At 37.3% G+C, this 16,189-nt stretch overlaps 1 protein-coding gene across 1 annotated transcript in view; it reads left to right on the top strand.

The window, feature by feature from the left end:
* The window catches only part of shot (dystonin-like protein short stop), a 1,739,701-nt gene that overhangs the window by 1,187,099 nt on the left and 536,413 nt on the right, over window positions 1-16,189 (top strand). The window contains exon 62 of the mRNA XM_090380932.1: window positions 10,585-10,911. Coding sequence (XP_090237058.1) covers window positions 10,585-10,911 — 327 coding nt within the window. The remainder of the gene's footprint in view (window positions 1-10,584; window positions 10,912-16,189) is intronic.

Genomic DNA, 16,189 nt, shown 5'->3' with positions numbered 1-16,189 from the left:
GTACCTGAAATTTGAAAGTGTCTGCAATTCTGCCCAGTTGCTACAATGGATAAAAGGATGGTTGAGTGGGAGAAGACAGAGGGTGGTAATCAATGGGTGCTGCTCTTCGTTGACTAATGTTATTAGTGGAGTCCCACAGGGTTCGGTGTTGGGTCCACTGTTGTTTTATATATTTATCAATGATATTGATGAAGGTATATCAGGCTTAATGTCGAAGTTTGCAGATGATACAAAGGTTGGCAGGGTTGTTAATGACAGTGTGCTACTGCAACAGGATCTAGAAAATTTGGGCAGATAGGCTAAGAAGTGACAACTGAAGTTTATCCTTGACAAATGCAAAATACTGCAATACAAATTACTGCAGTACAAATGCAAAGTACTGCATATGGGTAGAAGTAACCCCAGAGAAACGTACCAACTGTGTGGTATTACACTTAAGGTGGTAGAAAATGAAAAAGACCTGGGAGTAATTGTGCAGTCAGATATGAAGTTTTCTGAGCAATGAAGACAGGCTGCCAGGGCAGGTCATGACATTTTGTCAATGATATATAGGAATTTTGCTAGCAGGGAAAAGTTTGTTTGTTATTTGGTTTTTAGGAGCATTAGCATTTAAGGCCATATTGCTCTGGGATATGTGGTGGTCATTCCCTGACCTTTCTGCATCTTCCGTAATTGGTGGTGACGGGCTCAAACCCCGGTCTAATCAAGAAGCGCGTGCTACTCACTGCTGCTCCTTCCCACCTGGCTACGGAGGCACCTGCAAGGAAAAGGAGGTGATTGTCCCTCTGTATAAGGCAATGGTAAGGCAATAGTCAGGCCACACCTTGAGTACTGCGTACAGGTCTGGAGGCCTCATTTTAGGAAGGATGTCGATTTGCTTGAGCGTGCACAGAGAAGGGCAACAAGATTGGTGAGGGGAATGAATGGATCCTCTTAACAAGAGAGGCTTAAGTTCTGTAAATTGCAGTGGCTGGAGGCTAGGCACCTGCACGGTAATCTTATTGAGGTGTATAAGGCCTTGAATGGGTTTAGCATGCTGAATTCTGATGGGATCCTTCCACTTGTTCAGATTACGAACCTAAGGGGGCATAAATTCAAATTAAGAAAAGACAGATGTAGAATAGATGTGCTGAAATTTGCCTTTAGCCAGCGGGTGGTTAATTGCTGGAACAAACTTCCATCTGTCGTGGAAGTTGATAGGTTGGATAAATTTAAGGAGGAACTGGACAGGCGTTGGGAGGGAATGGTGTGATTTTTTTTTTTTTTTTTTTTTTTTTGGCTGATGCTACATAAGCATCAGCCAAAAAGGTCATGGGGACAGGTCACTTGCTTTCTTCCATCACATGCCACTACTACTGCCACTACCTACCATCAAAAATGGGAGTCATATGGGAGTCTGCTGACGAGGCAACTAGAGACGGTCGTGTTCAAAGCCGCTAAGTGGATTTTTCTTATTTATTGATTTGAAATTATTGTTTTTCTAAAACTTTTGATTTAAATTTAATAGTATAACATTATTTTGTGATTTTCTGATTAATTTGGTGTATCTTTTCTTTACTCGGCCTTGTAATTGCATAAAAGCATCGGTAAGGGTTTCCACGTGTTTCAACTCCGCTATCGTTCGTAAATTTCCCGCCATTGTGATGCGATAGCGTTAGTTGAACTTCGTTAGCAGTTAAATTGAACGTTTAAATAAATACATATAACGACTTAGATTACAAACGTAATATAATTAATTATATTTAACATAATTAATAACATAACATAATTAATTATAATAAATTAATAGAATCATGACTCAGACCAGAGCAGCAAAGCAAAAGGCTCAAGCTAATGGAAGTGCTGTGGCTCAGAGCAGAACTGAGGGGGGCAGTTGTCCTCTGACTCACAGCCTTATAAAATGCACTGTTTGCTTGATGTCTGCAGAGCAATCGGGTACGGGACGTGATACTGCCATAGGGGGATGTCTTTGTGTGTGCGCGCGATGCAAGGAGTGTATCGATATCAGGCAACAACTCGACATTCTTGTGGGCCTATATGAGAGCTTGAAGGACAGGGTGGATGCCCTCGAAGAAACTAAATTGAGGGGCCCATCAAGCTCTCAGCTGCCCACATCAACGCCAGAGCTTGCACTTGGGCATCGCGTAAAACAGAGGCAACCCCCAAGGCAGAATGCGCTGGTCCCGAAGGAACTAGTAGTTGTTGGTGACTCTATTGTCAGGGAAACGGGGAACATGCTTTGTAAAAAAGATAGGTGGAACAGGACCAGGGTATGTCTGCCAGGGGCAAAGGTTGATGACGTTGTAGAGCGAATATCATCTTTTAAGGGCACAAAAGGTGATATAGTTGTACACGTTGGCACTAATAATATTAAGAGTAGCAGACCGGCAGAATTACTTAACAAGTACAGGTCACTGCTGAACAAAAGCCGAGAATTAGGGTTGAATTTGAAAGTGTCTGCAATTCTGCCCAGACACGATAGGAGGGAGTATATGATGAGAGCCTTGTCGATCAATTTGGCCCTGGAAAGATTGTGCAAGGCTCAAGGCTCAGAATTTTTTTCAGCCTGGACTGTACTTGTTAACAGGAGAGATTGCATCTACAGGGATGGGATACACTTAAATAGAAAGGGTGCAAGAATATTTGCTGATGCTATCGAGGCAGTGTTAGGTGGGTCGGAAAACTGCTAGCTTGGGGGGAGACAAAGACCAATAGATTGTCAGTAGCCACTGGCAGAGGTGAAAGAGATTCTTGCACTGCTTCTATTAGAATGAGCAGAAGCCTGAAAAACAAGATGTATGGTATTTCAGAGACTGCTGGGAGCCATTGCGGTACAAGTAAACACATGGGTTGTGTTAGGGTAGCTAAGACTAGAAACAGGTGCAGGTATATTTGTGTGTACACCAATGCTAGGAGTTTAGTAAATAAATTTGATGAATTTGAGGTATTGCTCAAAACATCAAAGGCAGATATTGTTGGGATATCAGAGACATGGTGTCACACAGATATAAGGGATGCAGAACTGCAATTTGGGGAGTACAACGTCTACAGAAAGGATAGACAGGATAGGAAGGGGGGAGGGGTTATGCTGTTAGTTAAGAAACACATAAAAACCAAGGAAGTGAAGCCAGTCGGCATGCTGGACAGTGCAGTGTTGAGTCAGTTTGGTGTGACATAAGCATTGGGAGATCAAAATTGAGAGTAGGAGTGTGCTATAGGCCTAATGACTCTGATGAGTATAATAAGGAACTGTACAGGGAAATAGAGTGGGCCAGTAAATCAGAGAGTCTTATAATGGGAGATTTTAATTTCCCAGATATTGACTGGAATTTGGGGGCTGGTTACTCACGCACTAGCAGGGCTTTTGTGGATTTATTGGATGATTGTTTTCTACATCAGCATGTTCAGGAGGCAACTAGATCACTGCTGATAATCAAATCAAAATGAATATTTTGATTTGATTATCAGCAGTGATTCTTCATGCATTAAGAATCTGCAGATAAATGAACCACTAGGTGGCAGTGATCACAGTGTGCTGAAGTGGGATTTACTCAAAGAGGTAACTACCATTAGGGGTAAAGGGAAGGGTTATTGCTTCCGTAAAGGCAACTACGATGGACTGAGACAGTATTTAAATTCTATACAGTGGGACCAACTGATGATGTTACCAACAGCAAATTCAAAATGGGAAGCATTCAAAGAACTTATCTTGAAAGCTACTAGGCTTTACATACCAACTAAGAAATATTGTTCAAGGTTTAGGCCAAAATGGATGTCAGATGAACTAATGAGGCATATGGCAGAGAAGAAAAATGCATGGGATACTTACAAATTAACACATGACACAGAAGCCTATGATAGATACAAGTTGATATGCAACCAAGTTACAAAGGAGGTTAGGCAGGCGAAGGCAGATTACGAGAAATCCTTGGCAAGGGATGCAAAGAAAAACAGCAAAGAGTTCTTTACTTATGTAAACTCTAGAAGGAAGGGGATGAATCAGATTGGTCCACTTGATATTGATGGGTCAAGTGTTGATGATCCTGCTCAGGTAGCTAACAAACTAAATGAATATTTTGCATCGACATTCACCCATGAGGAGTTATTCAGCAAGGGGAATGCCAGAGGTGTATTCAACTCTAGCAGAAAGCTACAGAATCTTGAAATAACTGGGAATAAAGTGGAGGAGAAACTGTTGAAGATAAACACAAGAAAGGCACCCAGGGTGGATGGGATCTATCCAGTTATATTAAAGGAGGCAGCAAAGGAAGTAAGCAAACCCATAGCCATAATTATGAGAGCTTCCTTGGACTCAGGGGAGGTACCCATAGACTGGAAATGTGCAAATGTGACCCCAATTCACAAAGGAGGATCAAAGGCTGACACAAGTAATTATAGACCTGTGAGCTTAACTTCTGTTCCAGGAAAATTAATGGAGGCACTGGTTAAAGAAGCACTGCAGGATCATTTAGACAAGACTTCAGTTATAGCTCAGACACAGCATGGTTTTGTTAAGGGGAAGTCTTGCCTGACCAACTTGATTGGATATTATGATGCAGTCACAAAAGAACTGGATGCAGGGAATAACTTTGATATTATATACTTGGATCTTAGAAAGGCTTTTGATACTGTTGCACATGGAAGACTGCTACACAAATTGGAGCAGTGTGACATTGGAGGCAAATTGCTGCTATGGATAAAGGGGTGGTTGAGGGGGAGAAGACAGAGAGTGGTAATCAATGGACACTGCTCATCGTGGACTAATGTTATTAATGGAGTCCCTCAGGGCTCAGTGTTGGGTCCATTATTGTTTTCGGTATTTATAAATGATATTGATGATGGTATATCAAGCTTAATGTCCAAGTTTGCAGACGATACAAAGGTTGGCAGGGTTGTCAAGGACACTACTGACACTATGCTGCTGCAACAGGATCTGGAAAGGTTGAGCAGATGGGCTGAGAGGTGGCAAATGAAGTTTAACATTGACAAATGTAAAGTACTACACATGGGGAAACAGCAACCCCAGAGCAACGTATCAACTCTGTGGTACTACACTGACAGTGGTAGAGAATGAAAGGGACTTGGGGGTGGTTGTGCAGTGAAGTTCTCTGAGCAGTGCAGACGGGCTGCAAGAGTAGCTCATGGAGTATTGTCAATGATATACAGGAATTTTTCCAGCAGGGATAAGGAGGTGATTATTCCATTGTATAAGGCAATGGTCAGGCCACACCTAGAGTACTGTATACGGTCTGGAGGCCTCATTTCAAGAAGGATGTAGAGCTGCTGGAACGAGTACAGAGAAGGGCAACAAGATTAGTGAATGGAACAAAGGGGTGCTCTTACGAAGAAAGGCTTAAGTTTTGCAAATTACAGTGTCTGGAGACTAGGCACCAGCGAGGTGATCTGATAGAGGTGTATAAAGCCTTGAATGGTTTAAGCATGCTCAATGCTGATGGGATTCTTCCTCTAGCTCAGAAAAATCACCTGAGAGGGCATAAATTCAAATTGAGGAAAGACAGATGTAGGATAGACGTGCGGAAATTTGCCTTTAGCCAGCGGGTGGTTGGTCGGTGGAACAGACTTCCATCCCTTGTGGTGGAGGTTGATAGCCTAAATAAGTTTAAGGCTCAGCTGGACAGGTATTTTGAACTTACAGAGGGGTGAAGTGGAAGTGGGTTTTTTTTTTTTTTTTTTTTTTTTGGCTGATGCTGCATAAGCTTGCTTTCTTGCATCAAATGCCTCTACTAATGCTAGTGCCAGTTCTTCAGACACTTGAACTACGTGTAATCCAGTGTTTTAAGGAAAACTACCAAAGAATGTTATTAAAGAATTAGTAACTTAGTAAAATATTAGTAACTTTAGATAAGCCTATTTATGTTGACTTATGTGTTTTAGATAATCAAACTGTTAATGTATACTTTTCAATATGATGTCATGAAACCTAAATATAGTGAAAATCTAAATCTTGTGTATACAGATGCAGACAGTTTTATTTATGATATCAAGACTGACGACTTTTATGAAGATAAGAAAGAAATTATACACAACTTTGATACATCAGATTATCTAGTATATAATAAATAAAAAATTTCTAGATTAAATAAGAAAATAATTTCAAATATGAAGGATTAATGTAATGAAAAAAATTATGAATGAATTAATAGGTGTAAGATTAAAAATGTATGCATATAAAATTGAAGAGAAAGTGGAAAAGGAATTAAAAAATGTGTAATTAAAAAAAAAATAACATGTGATGACTATAAAGAGTCATCACATGTTATTCTTTTTTAATCATTGTTTATTTGAGGAAAAAGAAAACAGAGAACTTTTAATCTAATAAGAAGTATAAAATATGAAGTTTATTTAGTAAAAGTAATTAGATAGTATGAATCAGAGCTGTTCTACTCAATATGTTCTACGTTGATAATAATATTAGTAAAATAATAAGTTAAGTCCTTTTGATGATAAGAGTAATATTGATGAATATTCATACATTAACATAGAGATATTATTCATTTTAAAATTAGATCTTCTTTATCTGTCCATGAATTAAACATATCTGAATAGCCTTTCCATTTAACAAGATATTTATTTCCTTTTTTTTTTTTTTTTTTCTATTTGATAAACATCATCTTGTTCATTATATTTTACTAATTCTTGTTCATAAAATGAAGCTTGTATTTCTTAATTATTTAAGTATCTTATATGTAATAGGCTTAGCATTTAAAACTTCAGAAATAACATATACTTTCTCATTAAAGTTAGGTAAATTACCCTTTATCAACACACCTTTGTATTTACTGATTCTTACCTTATCACCAATATGAAACTTGGGTTTAAATTCTGATAAATTCCTTTCTGTGAAGATTATCATAATTTTTTTTTTTTTTTTTTTTCATTTTCTGCTTTACTTGCTTCTCTAGGTTTCATTTTAATAAAATTATTATAATTTGAAACTAGTTTAGCTACTACTACATCTATCCATTTCCTAATATTATTAGCTGTAAAGTATTTCCACATTTTTACATTTTTGTTTCCAGAGTTCTATTAAATTGTTTTGCTGTTTGAGCTTTTGTTTCTGTATTCTCTGTAGTCAACCAATTAACATTATATTTTTTAAAAACTGTTTAATTTGTTTATTTTCAAATTCAGTACCTCTATCTGTCTGTATTTTTTCAGGAATTTCCATATAATCTGATAAGCTTTTGATATCTTATCACCTCTTTTCTTCTTAATAGGTATAGCCCGCACATACTTAGAAAACACATCTATGACTGTTAATATGTATTTAGTGTTATTGTTAAACGATTTGTATTCTTGCATATCAACTAAGTCTGCTTGAACTTGATCTTCTATATGACTAACATAAACCCTCCTTCTCTTGAATTTTCTTTTCACTGGTTTATGTTTTGTATATTCATTTTGCTGATGTAAATATTCTTTTATTTCTTTTACAGGTAGATTTGATTTTCTTTGAAATTCTGAACTACCTGAAAAACCTGTTAAGGGATTATAATAGAGATTCTTTAAGCTATTGTTTTTATAAAAAAAAAAACACTTTTCTTTGCTTCACATACACTAAAAATGCCTTTCATTATATTTCTTCCAGTCTTTGTTTTTATTTGCATAACATTATTAGTTTTTGTTTTAGCTTTTGCAGTTTAAGCAGTAAGTATTCGTTGTATTTATTACAGAAGAAATTTTATCAATTCCTAATCAGAATAGTTCTTTAGCTTTAATTATAGACTTAATCATCCATCTACTTACATGTTTTTCAAAAGTTGAATTTTGTATAGCATTTAACCATTTATTAATTCTTGATCTACTATATGATAGTGAGCTGTATTTATTATGAAATATCATGTTTCTTACATCTTCTGCCAACTGCATTAATTCCTTTATCTTCTCTAGCTGATCTCTCTTTTAAATTTGTAAAAGATCCACAGTATTAGTATTAGCATTAGTTTTTTTTTTTTTTTTTTATGAAAACCCCAAACACGAAAGGTATCAAAACCTATAGTACTTAGTAGCGTGCATGGGTTGAAGGAGAAGTATGGGGGGAGAGGGGTGCTGGAAACTTTGCTCTAGAGACTAAACATGGGTTTCACCACTTCAAGCCTCCAATAAGCAAAGTGGTGGTATTTCACCAGTTGATGAAAGTCATCCCTTTCACACATCTGGTCACTCCAAATGTTTGTTCAGCCTTAAATTTTTTAAGCTATCAACTTCCACAACAACAGATGGATGTATGTTCCAGCAATCAACTACCCGCTGGCTAAAGGTAAACTTCCACACACCTATTCTACAACTGTCTTTCCTCAATTTGAATCAGTTCCCCCTCAGGTTCTTAATCTGAGCAAGTGGAAGTCAGCATTCAGCCTGCTCTAACCATTCAAGGCCTTATACACCTCAGTCAGATCACCTCATGGGTACCTAGTCTCCAGATGCTGCTACTCACAGAACTTAAGCCTTTCTTCGTAAGCGCACCCATTTGTTCCTGTATGCCGTACTCGAGGTGTGGCCTCACCATTGCCTTATACAAAGGGATAACCATTTCTCTGCTCCGTTTCTCTGCTAGAAAAATTCCTATATATTATTGAGAAAACTTCATGACCTGCTCTGGCAGCCCGTCTCCACTGCTCATAGAACTTCATATCTGACTGCACACGTATCCCCAGGTCTTTTTCATTCTCCACCTCCCTGAGTGTAGTACCACACAGTTGGTACATTTTTCTTGGGTTACTGCTACCCATATGCAGTACTTTGCATTTTTCAATGTTAAACTTCAGTTGCCACTTCTCAGCCCATCTGCCTAATTTTTCTAGAACCTGTAGCAGTAGTAGCAACTGTCTTTACTGTCATTAACAATCCTGCCGAACTTTGTATCATCTGCAAACTTGGACATTAAGCCAGATATACCTTCATTGATATCATTGATAAATACACAAAACAAAAATGGGCCCATCACTGAACCCTGCGTGACTCCAGTAATAACATTAGTCCACGTAGAGCACTGCCCATTTATTACCACTTTCTGTCATCTCCCACTCAACCATCCCTTTATCCATTGCAGCAACTTGCCCTTAATGCCATATCGCTCCAATATGATATCAAAATTATTTTTTTGCATCTAGTTCCTTTGTAACCTCATTGAACTATCTATTTAAATTTATCAGACAAGACTTCCCCTTAACAAATCCGTGCTCTGTATGAACTATAACTGCAGTCTTATCTAGATGATTCTGTAGTGTTTCTTTAACTAGTGACTCCATTCTTTTCCCTGGAATAGAAGTTAAATTAACAGGTCTGTAATTACTCATGTCACCCTTTGTGAATTCAGGACACATTGGCACATCTGCAGTCCATGGGAACCTCCCCAGCTTAAGGAAGCTTTCACAATTATAATTAAGGGTTTTCTTACTTCCTTTGCTGCCTCCTTTAATATAACTGGATAGATTCCATCCACCCCAGGTGTGTTTTTTATGTTCAACAATTTCAACAATTTCTCCCCCACTTTCCTCTCAGTTATTACAACATCATTTAGCTACCTGCTAGAGTTTAATTGGCTTTTGCCCTCCACTTCCGTACAGACACTTGAGCGGGCATAAATTCAAATTGAGGAATGACAGTTGCAGAATAGATGTGTGCAGAAATTTGCCTTTAGCCAGCAGGCGATTGAATGCTGGAACAAATTACCATCTGTCATTATGGAAGTTGTTAGCTTATATAAATTCAAGAACTAGACAAATGTTTGTAACAAATGGATAAGTGAATGGGAAGTTTTTTTTTTTTTTTTTGGCTGATGCTGTATAATCTTGCTTTCTTGCATCACTTGCGCTAATAAGGCTAATGCTAAAGTGTTTTTTATTGTTTGATTTTCATCTTTTCTTTCTGTCCACTTCCACATTTTTATGTACTTATTTCTGCTCTCTATCAGTAAAGAACAAATAAACAGCTTCATTCTTGTTTCATCAATTATTGTTATTAGTTTAGTTTAAAATGTTGTTTGCTACGGTGAATACCCACCCTATTACTCAATTCAATTAGGGGCAATAAATTTATTTAGATAATAACAACTGTAATGAAATCTAAATTTATTTAGATAATAGCAATTGTAATGGCATTTTTAAAATTAATTATAAATTCAGTAATTGAGGGTTTTCTTTTAACTTCCATGGTGAGTTTGCACCTATCGTACTGCATTCCAATTCTCTATTCCTGTTTTCAGAATAATAACATGTATCATTGTTCATTATAGTAAATGTGGTTTTTTTTTGTTTTTTTTTTCACCCATTTGCAATTGTGAAATAAATAGCCTATTATAGTTGAAACTTTTACATTTAAAAGCCATTGAATTTCTTTTCATTTCTTTTCAAATTATAATTGAAATATTTCTTTCAATTTTGAAAGAAATATTCAATTTTGAAGTCTGTTGTAAAACTGTCATTGTATATTTTTATTCTGCATAATGTGAAATTGTATTACAGGTGAATTTAATAAAGTTGTGAAATCAATTTCAAAATGAATGTGTTTTAGTTAAATAGATAACAGTTATAAATCCACTAATACCTCTTTGTTTTGTAGGCCTTGAATGAAGAAGTAAGCACTCAGAAAGGACGTGTAAGAGATATATTATCATCTGCAAAGAAACTAATGAGAGAATCTTCTACTGATGATCTTTCTCTAATTCGAGATAAAGCAGATGAACTTAAAGAAGTAACTAATACAGTAACTACTTTGTGTGGTGAACGACTGGCTGTTCTTGAACAAGCATTACCATTAGCTGAGCACTTCTTTGAGACACATAGTGATCTGAGCGAATGGTTAGATGAAGTAGAAACAGAAGCTAGTCTTCTGGAGATCCCTGCTTTGAATGCTAACCAGATCAAAAGGCAGCAAGACAAAAATAAGGTACCATTATATCATATTATGTGTAATTTTTTGAAAATATTATATACAATATTTTATAGTGTAAAATTGTCATTAAAACACTAAATAATCTTGATATAGAAAGGCACAATATAAATCTGCACATAGATTTTTGCTATGCCTTTACAGTAATATATACTACATTAATACATGTAGGTTTTACATAAAACTTACATCAGATGCATAATGCTGTTTATTTATTTATTTATTTATTGTGCGGGTGTGTGTGTATGCATTTAAAATTTTGTGTGGCTATTAAATAGTGAGATTGTTGCAATAAAATAAAATAATATAATGAAATATTGTGTATCTTACAGGTTATCCCCTTCAAAATAATTGCCTTGTGCTTGCATACACTGTTTGCAAGCCCAAGTCCATATGTTTCTTCCAAGGACAGAACTATTTCTGGAAGTCATCTTATGTAGGATCTTTTTAACACTTTGTTTTTTTTTTTTTTTTTTTTTTTTCAGAATGTCGTCAGTGGACTAAAAATGGGTTCCCTTAAGTCTGTTGTAAGGGAAACAGAAAATATATTGTGCAAGAAGGATAGGTGGAATAGAACCAGAGTATGTCTCACAGGAGCAAAAGTAGATGACACTGTAGAGCAGTTGTCATCTTTTAAGGCACATATAGTTATACTGCATGTTCCCTTAAAAATGATATTCATTAGCACTAATGATATTAAAAGTAGGAGATCTCAGGACTTACTTAAAAACTACAGGGCAATGTTGTGAAAAAGTTGCGATGTAGGATCAATTTTGAAAGTGTCTATAATTCTACCCAGACAAAATAGGTGGGAGCATATGTTGCAAGCCTTGTCAATGATTTTGGCCCTGGAGAAGATGACAAAACTGATGGGGTAGAATAATTTTCTCAGCTTCAGCTGTGCTCAAGCTGAGAAATTGTGTTAACATAACAGAAGAAACTGTTTGTGCAGGGATCGGATACGCTTGAATAGAAGGGGTGCAAGAATGTTTGCTGATGCTTTCGAGACAGTGTTAGATGTGTCGGAAAACTGCTAGCTTGTGGGGATACACAAATTAATAGCTTAACTAGAACAGAGGTGAAAGTGATTTTTTGCACTGCTACTATTGGTAAATGCAGCAGCCTGGAAAGCAAGGTGTCTGGAACTACAGGTTCTGCTGTGGGTCATCATGGAACAAATAAATACATGGGCTGTGGTACGGTAACTAAGAGTAAGAACATGTGCATGTATACTTGCATGTACACTAATGCTAGAAGCGTTGTAAATAAATTTAATGAATTTGAAGTACTGATTAAGTCATCAAATACAGACATTGTAGGACTAGCATAAACATGTTGTCACTCAGACATAAGTGATGCTGAATTTGAATATGGGAGGTACAATGTATACAGGAGAGGTGGAGGGGGTTATGCACGTAGTTAAGGAGTATATAAAATGTAAGGCAGTGCAGTTGTCATGGGTGACGTGCAATGTTGAGTCAGTTGGTGTGATATAAGCAATGGGAAAACAAAATTTGAGAGTAGGAGTGCATTATAGGCCTAATGACTGTGATGAATATATCAAACAGCTATACAGAGAAATAGAAAGTCAGCCAGCAAAGCGGAATGTCTCATAATGGAGGATTTTAACTTTTCAGCTGTTGAGCCATTTGTGAGTTGTTCACTTACATACTAGCAGGACTTTTTATGGATTTCTTGAAAGGCTGTTTTCTACAGAAGCATATTAGGCAACAAGAAGAAGCAATAATCTTGATCTGATTATCAGCAGTGATTCTTCATGCATTAACAAACTGCAGATAAAAGACCCACTGGGTGCCAGTAATCACAGTTTACTAATATAGAATTTAAGTAAACATAACTACTGTTAAGGCTAAAAGGAAAGGGTTTTCTTTCATAGTGGTGACTACAGTGGACCAACAGATCAATGTTGCCCATAGCAAATTCTAAATGGGAAATATAGAGGGAAGTAATTAAAGAAGCTATTATTCATTTCATACCAATGAAGAAATACTGTTCAAGGCTAAGATCTAAATGGATGTCAAATGAACTATTGAGACGTTGTGGCTAGGAAGAAAAATGCATGGGATTCATATGGATTATCAGGTATTCATATGGTATAGAGGCCTATAGTAGATATAAATTAGTCTGTAATCAAGTCAGGAAGGAGGTTTGTCAAGCTAAGCTAGATTACACTGGTCAACACATAAAACGTTGCGAAAACAAAAATACACAAACTTGACTAATTTTATGCTGCTGGACATGAAAATCGTATTAAAATTTGTCGATTGGCTTTTGTTTTCGAATTGCAGTTGGGATCTGATATTAGCGAGTTACTCTACATTATCAACTATGGCTCTTGGCAAAATGCATGCAACACTGCCGTTTCAATATCACCACGCTCTTATCACATGATCAGCAACTGTTGCTTGACTCTGCATCACGTGATAAGTTGTCACCTCAAATCTTCAACTCTGTTGCAGTAATCCTCAAATAAATCTAAGAACTAGGCGATTTACGAAGGGTGAAATGCGAAGCAGTGTATTAGGATTTTTTAGTTTAGTGTAGCATTATCAGTTAATCAAAAATATTTATTAATCTTATTGAAATTCATTGTTAATTAAATTGTATTTAAAAAGGAAATCGTAGTAGTAGTAGTAGTAGTGGCATGTGATGCAAGAAACCAAGTGTATGAGCTTATGCAGCATCAGCCAAAAAAAAAAAAAAAAAAATCACACCATTCCCTCCAAATGCCTGTCCAGTTCCTCCTTAAATTGATTCAACCTATCAACTTCCACAACAACAGATGGAAGTTTGTTCCAGCAATTAACCACCTGCTGGCTAAAGGCAAATTTCTGCACATCTATTCTACATCTGACTTTTCTTAATTTGAATTTATGCCCCCTTAGGTTCGTAATCTGAACAAGTGGAAGGATCCCATCAGAATTCAGCGTGCTCAACCCATTCAAGGCCTTATACACCTCAATCAGATCACCACGCAGGTGCCTAGTCTCCAGCCACTGCAATTTGCAGAACTTAAGCCTCTCTTGGTAAGAGGATCCCTTCATTCCCCTCACCAATCTTGTTGCCCTTCTCTGTACACGCTCAAGCAAATCGACATCCTTCCTAAAATGAGGTCTCCAGACCTGTACGCAGTACTCAAGGTGTGGCCTGACCATTGCCTTATACAGAGGGACAATCACCTCCTTTTCCCTGCTAGCAAAATTCCTATATATCAGTGACAAAACCCCATGACCTGCCCTGGCAGCCTGTCTGCATTGCTCAGAAAACTTCATATCTGACTGCACAATTACTCCCAGGTCTTTTTCATTTTCTACCACCTTAAGTGTAGTACCACACAGTTGGTACGTTTCTCTGGGGTTACTTCTACCCATATGCAGTACTTTGCATTTGTCAAGGTTAAACTTCAGTTGCCACTTCTTAGTACATCTGCCCAAATTATCTAGATCCTGTTGCAATAGCACACTGCCATTACTGTCATTAACAACCCTGCCAACCTTTGTATCATCTGCAAACTTTGATACTAAGCTTGATATACCTTCATCAGTATCATTGATAAATATACGAAACAACAGTGGACCCAACACCGAACCCTGTGGGACTCCGCTAATAACATTAGTCCACGAAGAGCAGCACCCATTGATTACCACCCTCTGTCTTCTCCCACTTAACCATTCTTTTATCCATTGTAGCAACTTACCCTTAATACCATTCTGCTCCAATTGGTACAATAGTCTTTCATGTGCAACAGTGTCAAAATCTTTCCTGAAATCCAAATATATGATATCAAAATTAATTTTTGCATCCAGTTTCTTTGTAACCACAGCATAATAACCAATCAAATTTGTCAGACAAGACTTTCCCTTAACAAACCCATGCTGTGTCTGAATTATTGCTGCAGTCTTGTCTAGATGATCCTGCAATGCATCTTTAACCAGTGACTCCATTATTTTACCCGGAACAGAAGTTAAACTAACTGGTCTGTAATTACTCGTGTCACCCTTCGATCCCCCTTTGTGAATTGGGGATACATTTGCACATCTCCAGTCCGTGGGAACCTCCCCTGAGTCCAAGGATGCTCTCATAATTATGGCTAATGGTTTACTTAGTTGCTTTGCCACCTCCTTTAATAAAACTGGATAGATCCCATCCACCCGAGGTGCTTTTCATATGTTTAATTTCAACAATTTCTCCTATACTTTGTTTTCAGTTATTACAAAATCATTAAGTACCCTGCTACAATTTGATAACCTTCTGTCATTTTCAAACCTTAATAATTCCTCGTGTGAATGTAGATGCAAAATACTCATTCAGTTTGTTTGCTATCTGAGCAGGATCATCAACAGTCGAACCATCAATGTCAAGTGGACCAATCAAGATTCATCCCCTTCCTTTTAGAGTTTATATAAGTAAAGAAATCTTTGCTGTTTTTCTTAGCATCTTTTGCCAAGGATTTCTCGTAATCTGCCTTCACCTGCCTAACCTCCTTTGTGACCTGATTACAGAGTAGCTTATATCTTCCATAGGCTTCTGAGTCGCTTGATAATTTATATGCGTCCCATGCATTTTTCTTCTCTGTTACGAGTCTTATTAGTTCATTTGATTACCATTTAGGCCTAAACCTTGAACAATATTTCTTAATAGGTATGAAACTTTTAGTAGCATCCACGATTAATTCCTTGAATGTTTCCCACTTAGAATTTACTGTTGGTAACATCGTCAGTTGATCCCACTGTACAGAATTTAAAATCTGTCTGAGAACACATGATCCGGACTACAGCTAAAACATTCTCAGACTAGCGAGAGTGGTGTGGCTCAGAGGAGAAACGAAGGGAGCGATTCTCCAACGCATCACAGTCTCAAAAAATGTGTGAAGTGTGAAATATTTGGGGACCTTCCTAAAAACAGGAGATGATCTAGCCAAGGAGGATGTCTTTGTGTGTGCTAGGTAGAGTTTCAAGAAATTAGGCACCAACTCAGCGTTCTGATGGGCGTCTACGAGAGCTTGAGGTGTAGGGTAAATGCCCTCAAAGAAATTAATATGATGGACCCATCAAGCTCTCAGCTGCCCAGCTCAATGACAGAGCTCACTCCTGTGCGTCATGCCTCTGTTTTGCATGATGCTCACTCCTGTGCATCATGCAACAGAGAGGCAATCTCCAAGCTAGAATGCACTGGTCCCACAGGAACTAGTTATTTTTGGTGACTCTGTTGTTAGGGAGACGGAGAATACACTATGCAAGAAGGATAGGTTAAA

This window comes from Mastigoproctus giganteus, chromosome 9, assembly GCF_048544385.1.
Source record: "Mastigoproctus giganteus isolate SK-2022 chromosome 9, ASM4854438v1, whole genome shotgun sequence".
NCBI classification, from domain to species: Eukaryota; Metazoa; Arthropoda; class Arachnida; order Uropygi; family Thelyphonidae; genus Mastigoproctus; species Mastigoproctus giganteus.
The sequence above is the reverse complement of the archived record's forward strand: the minus strand, read 5'-3'. Positions and strand labels throughout refer to the sequence as shown.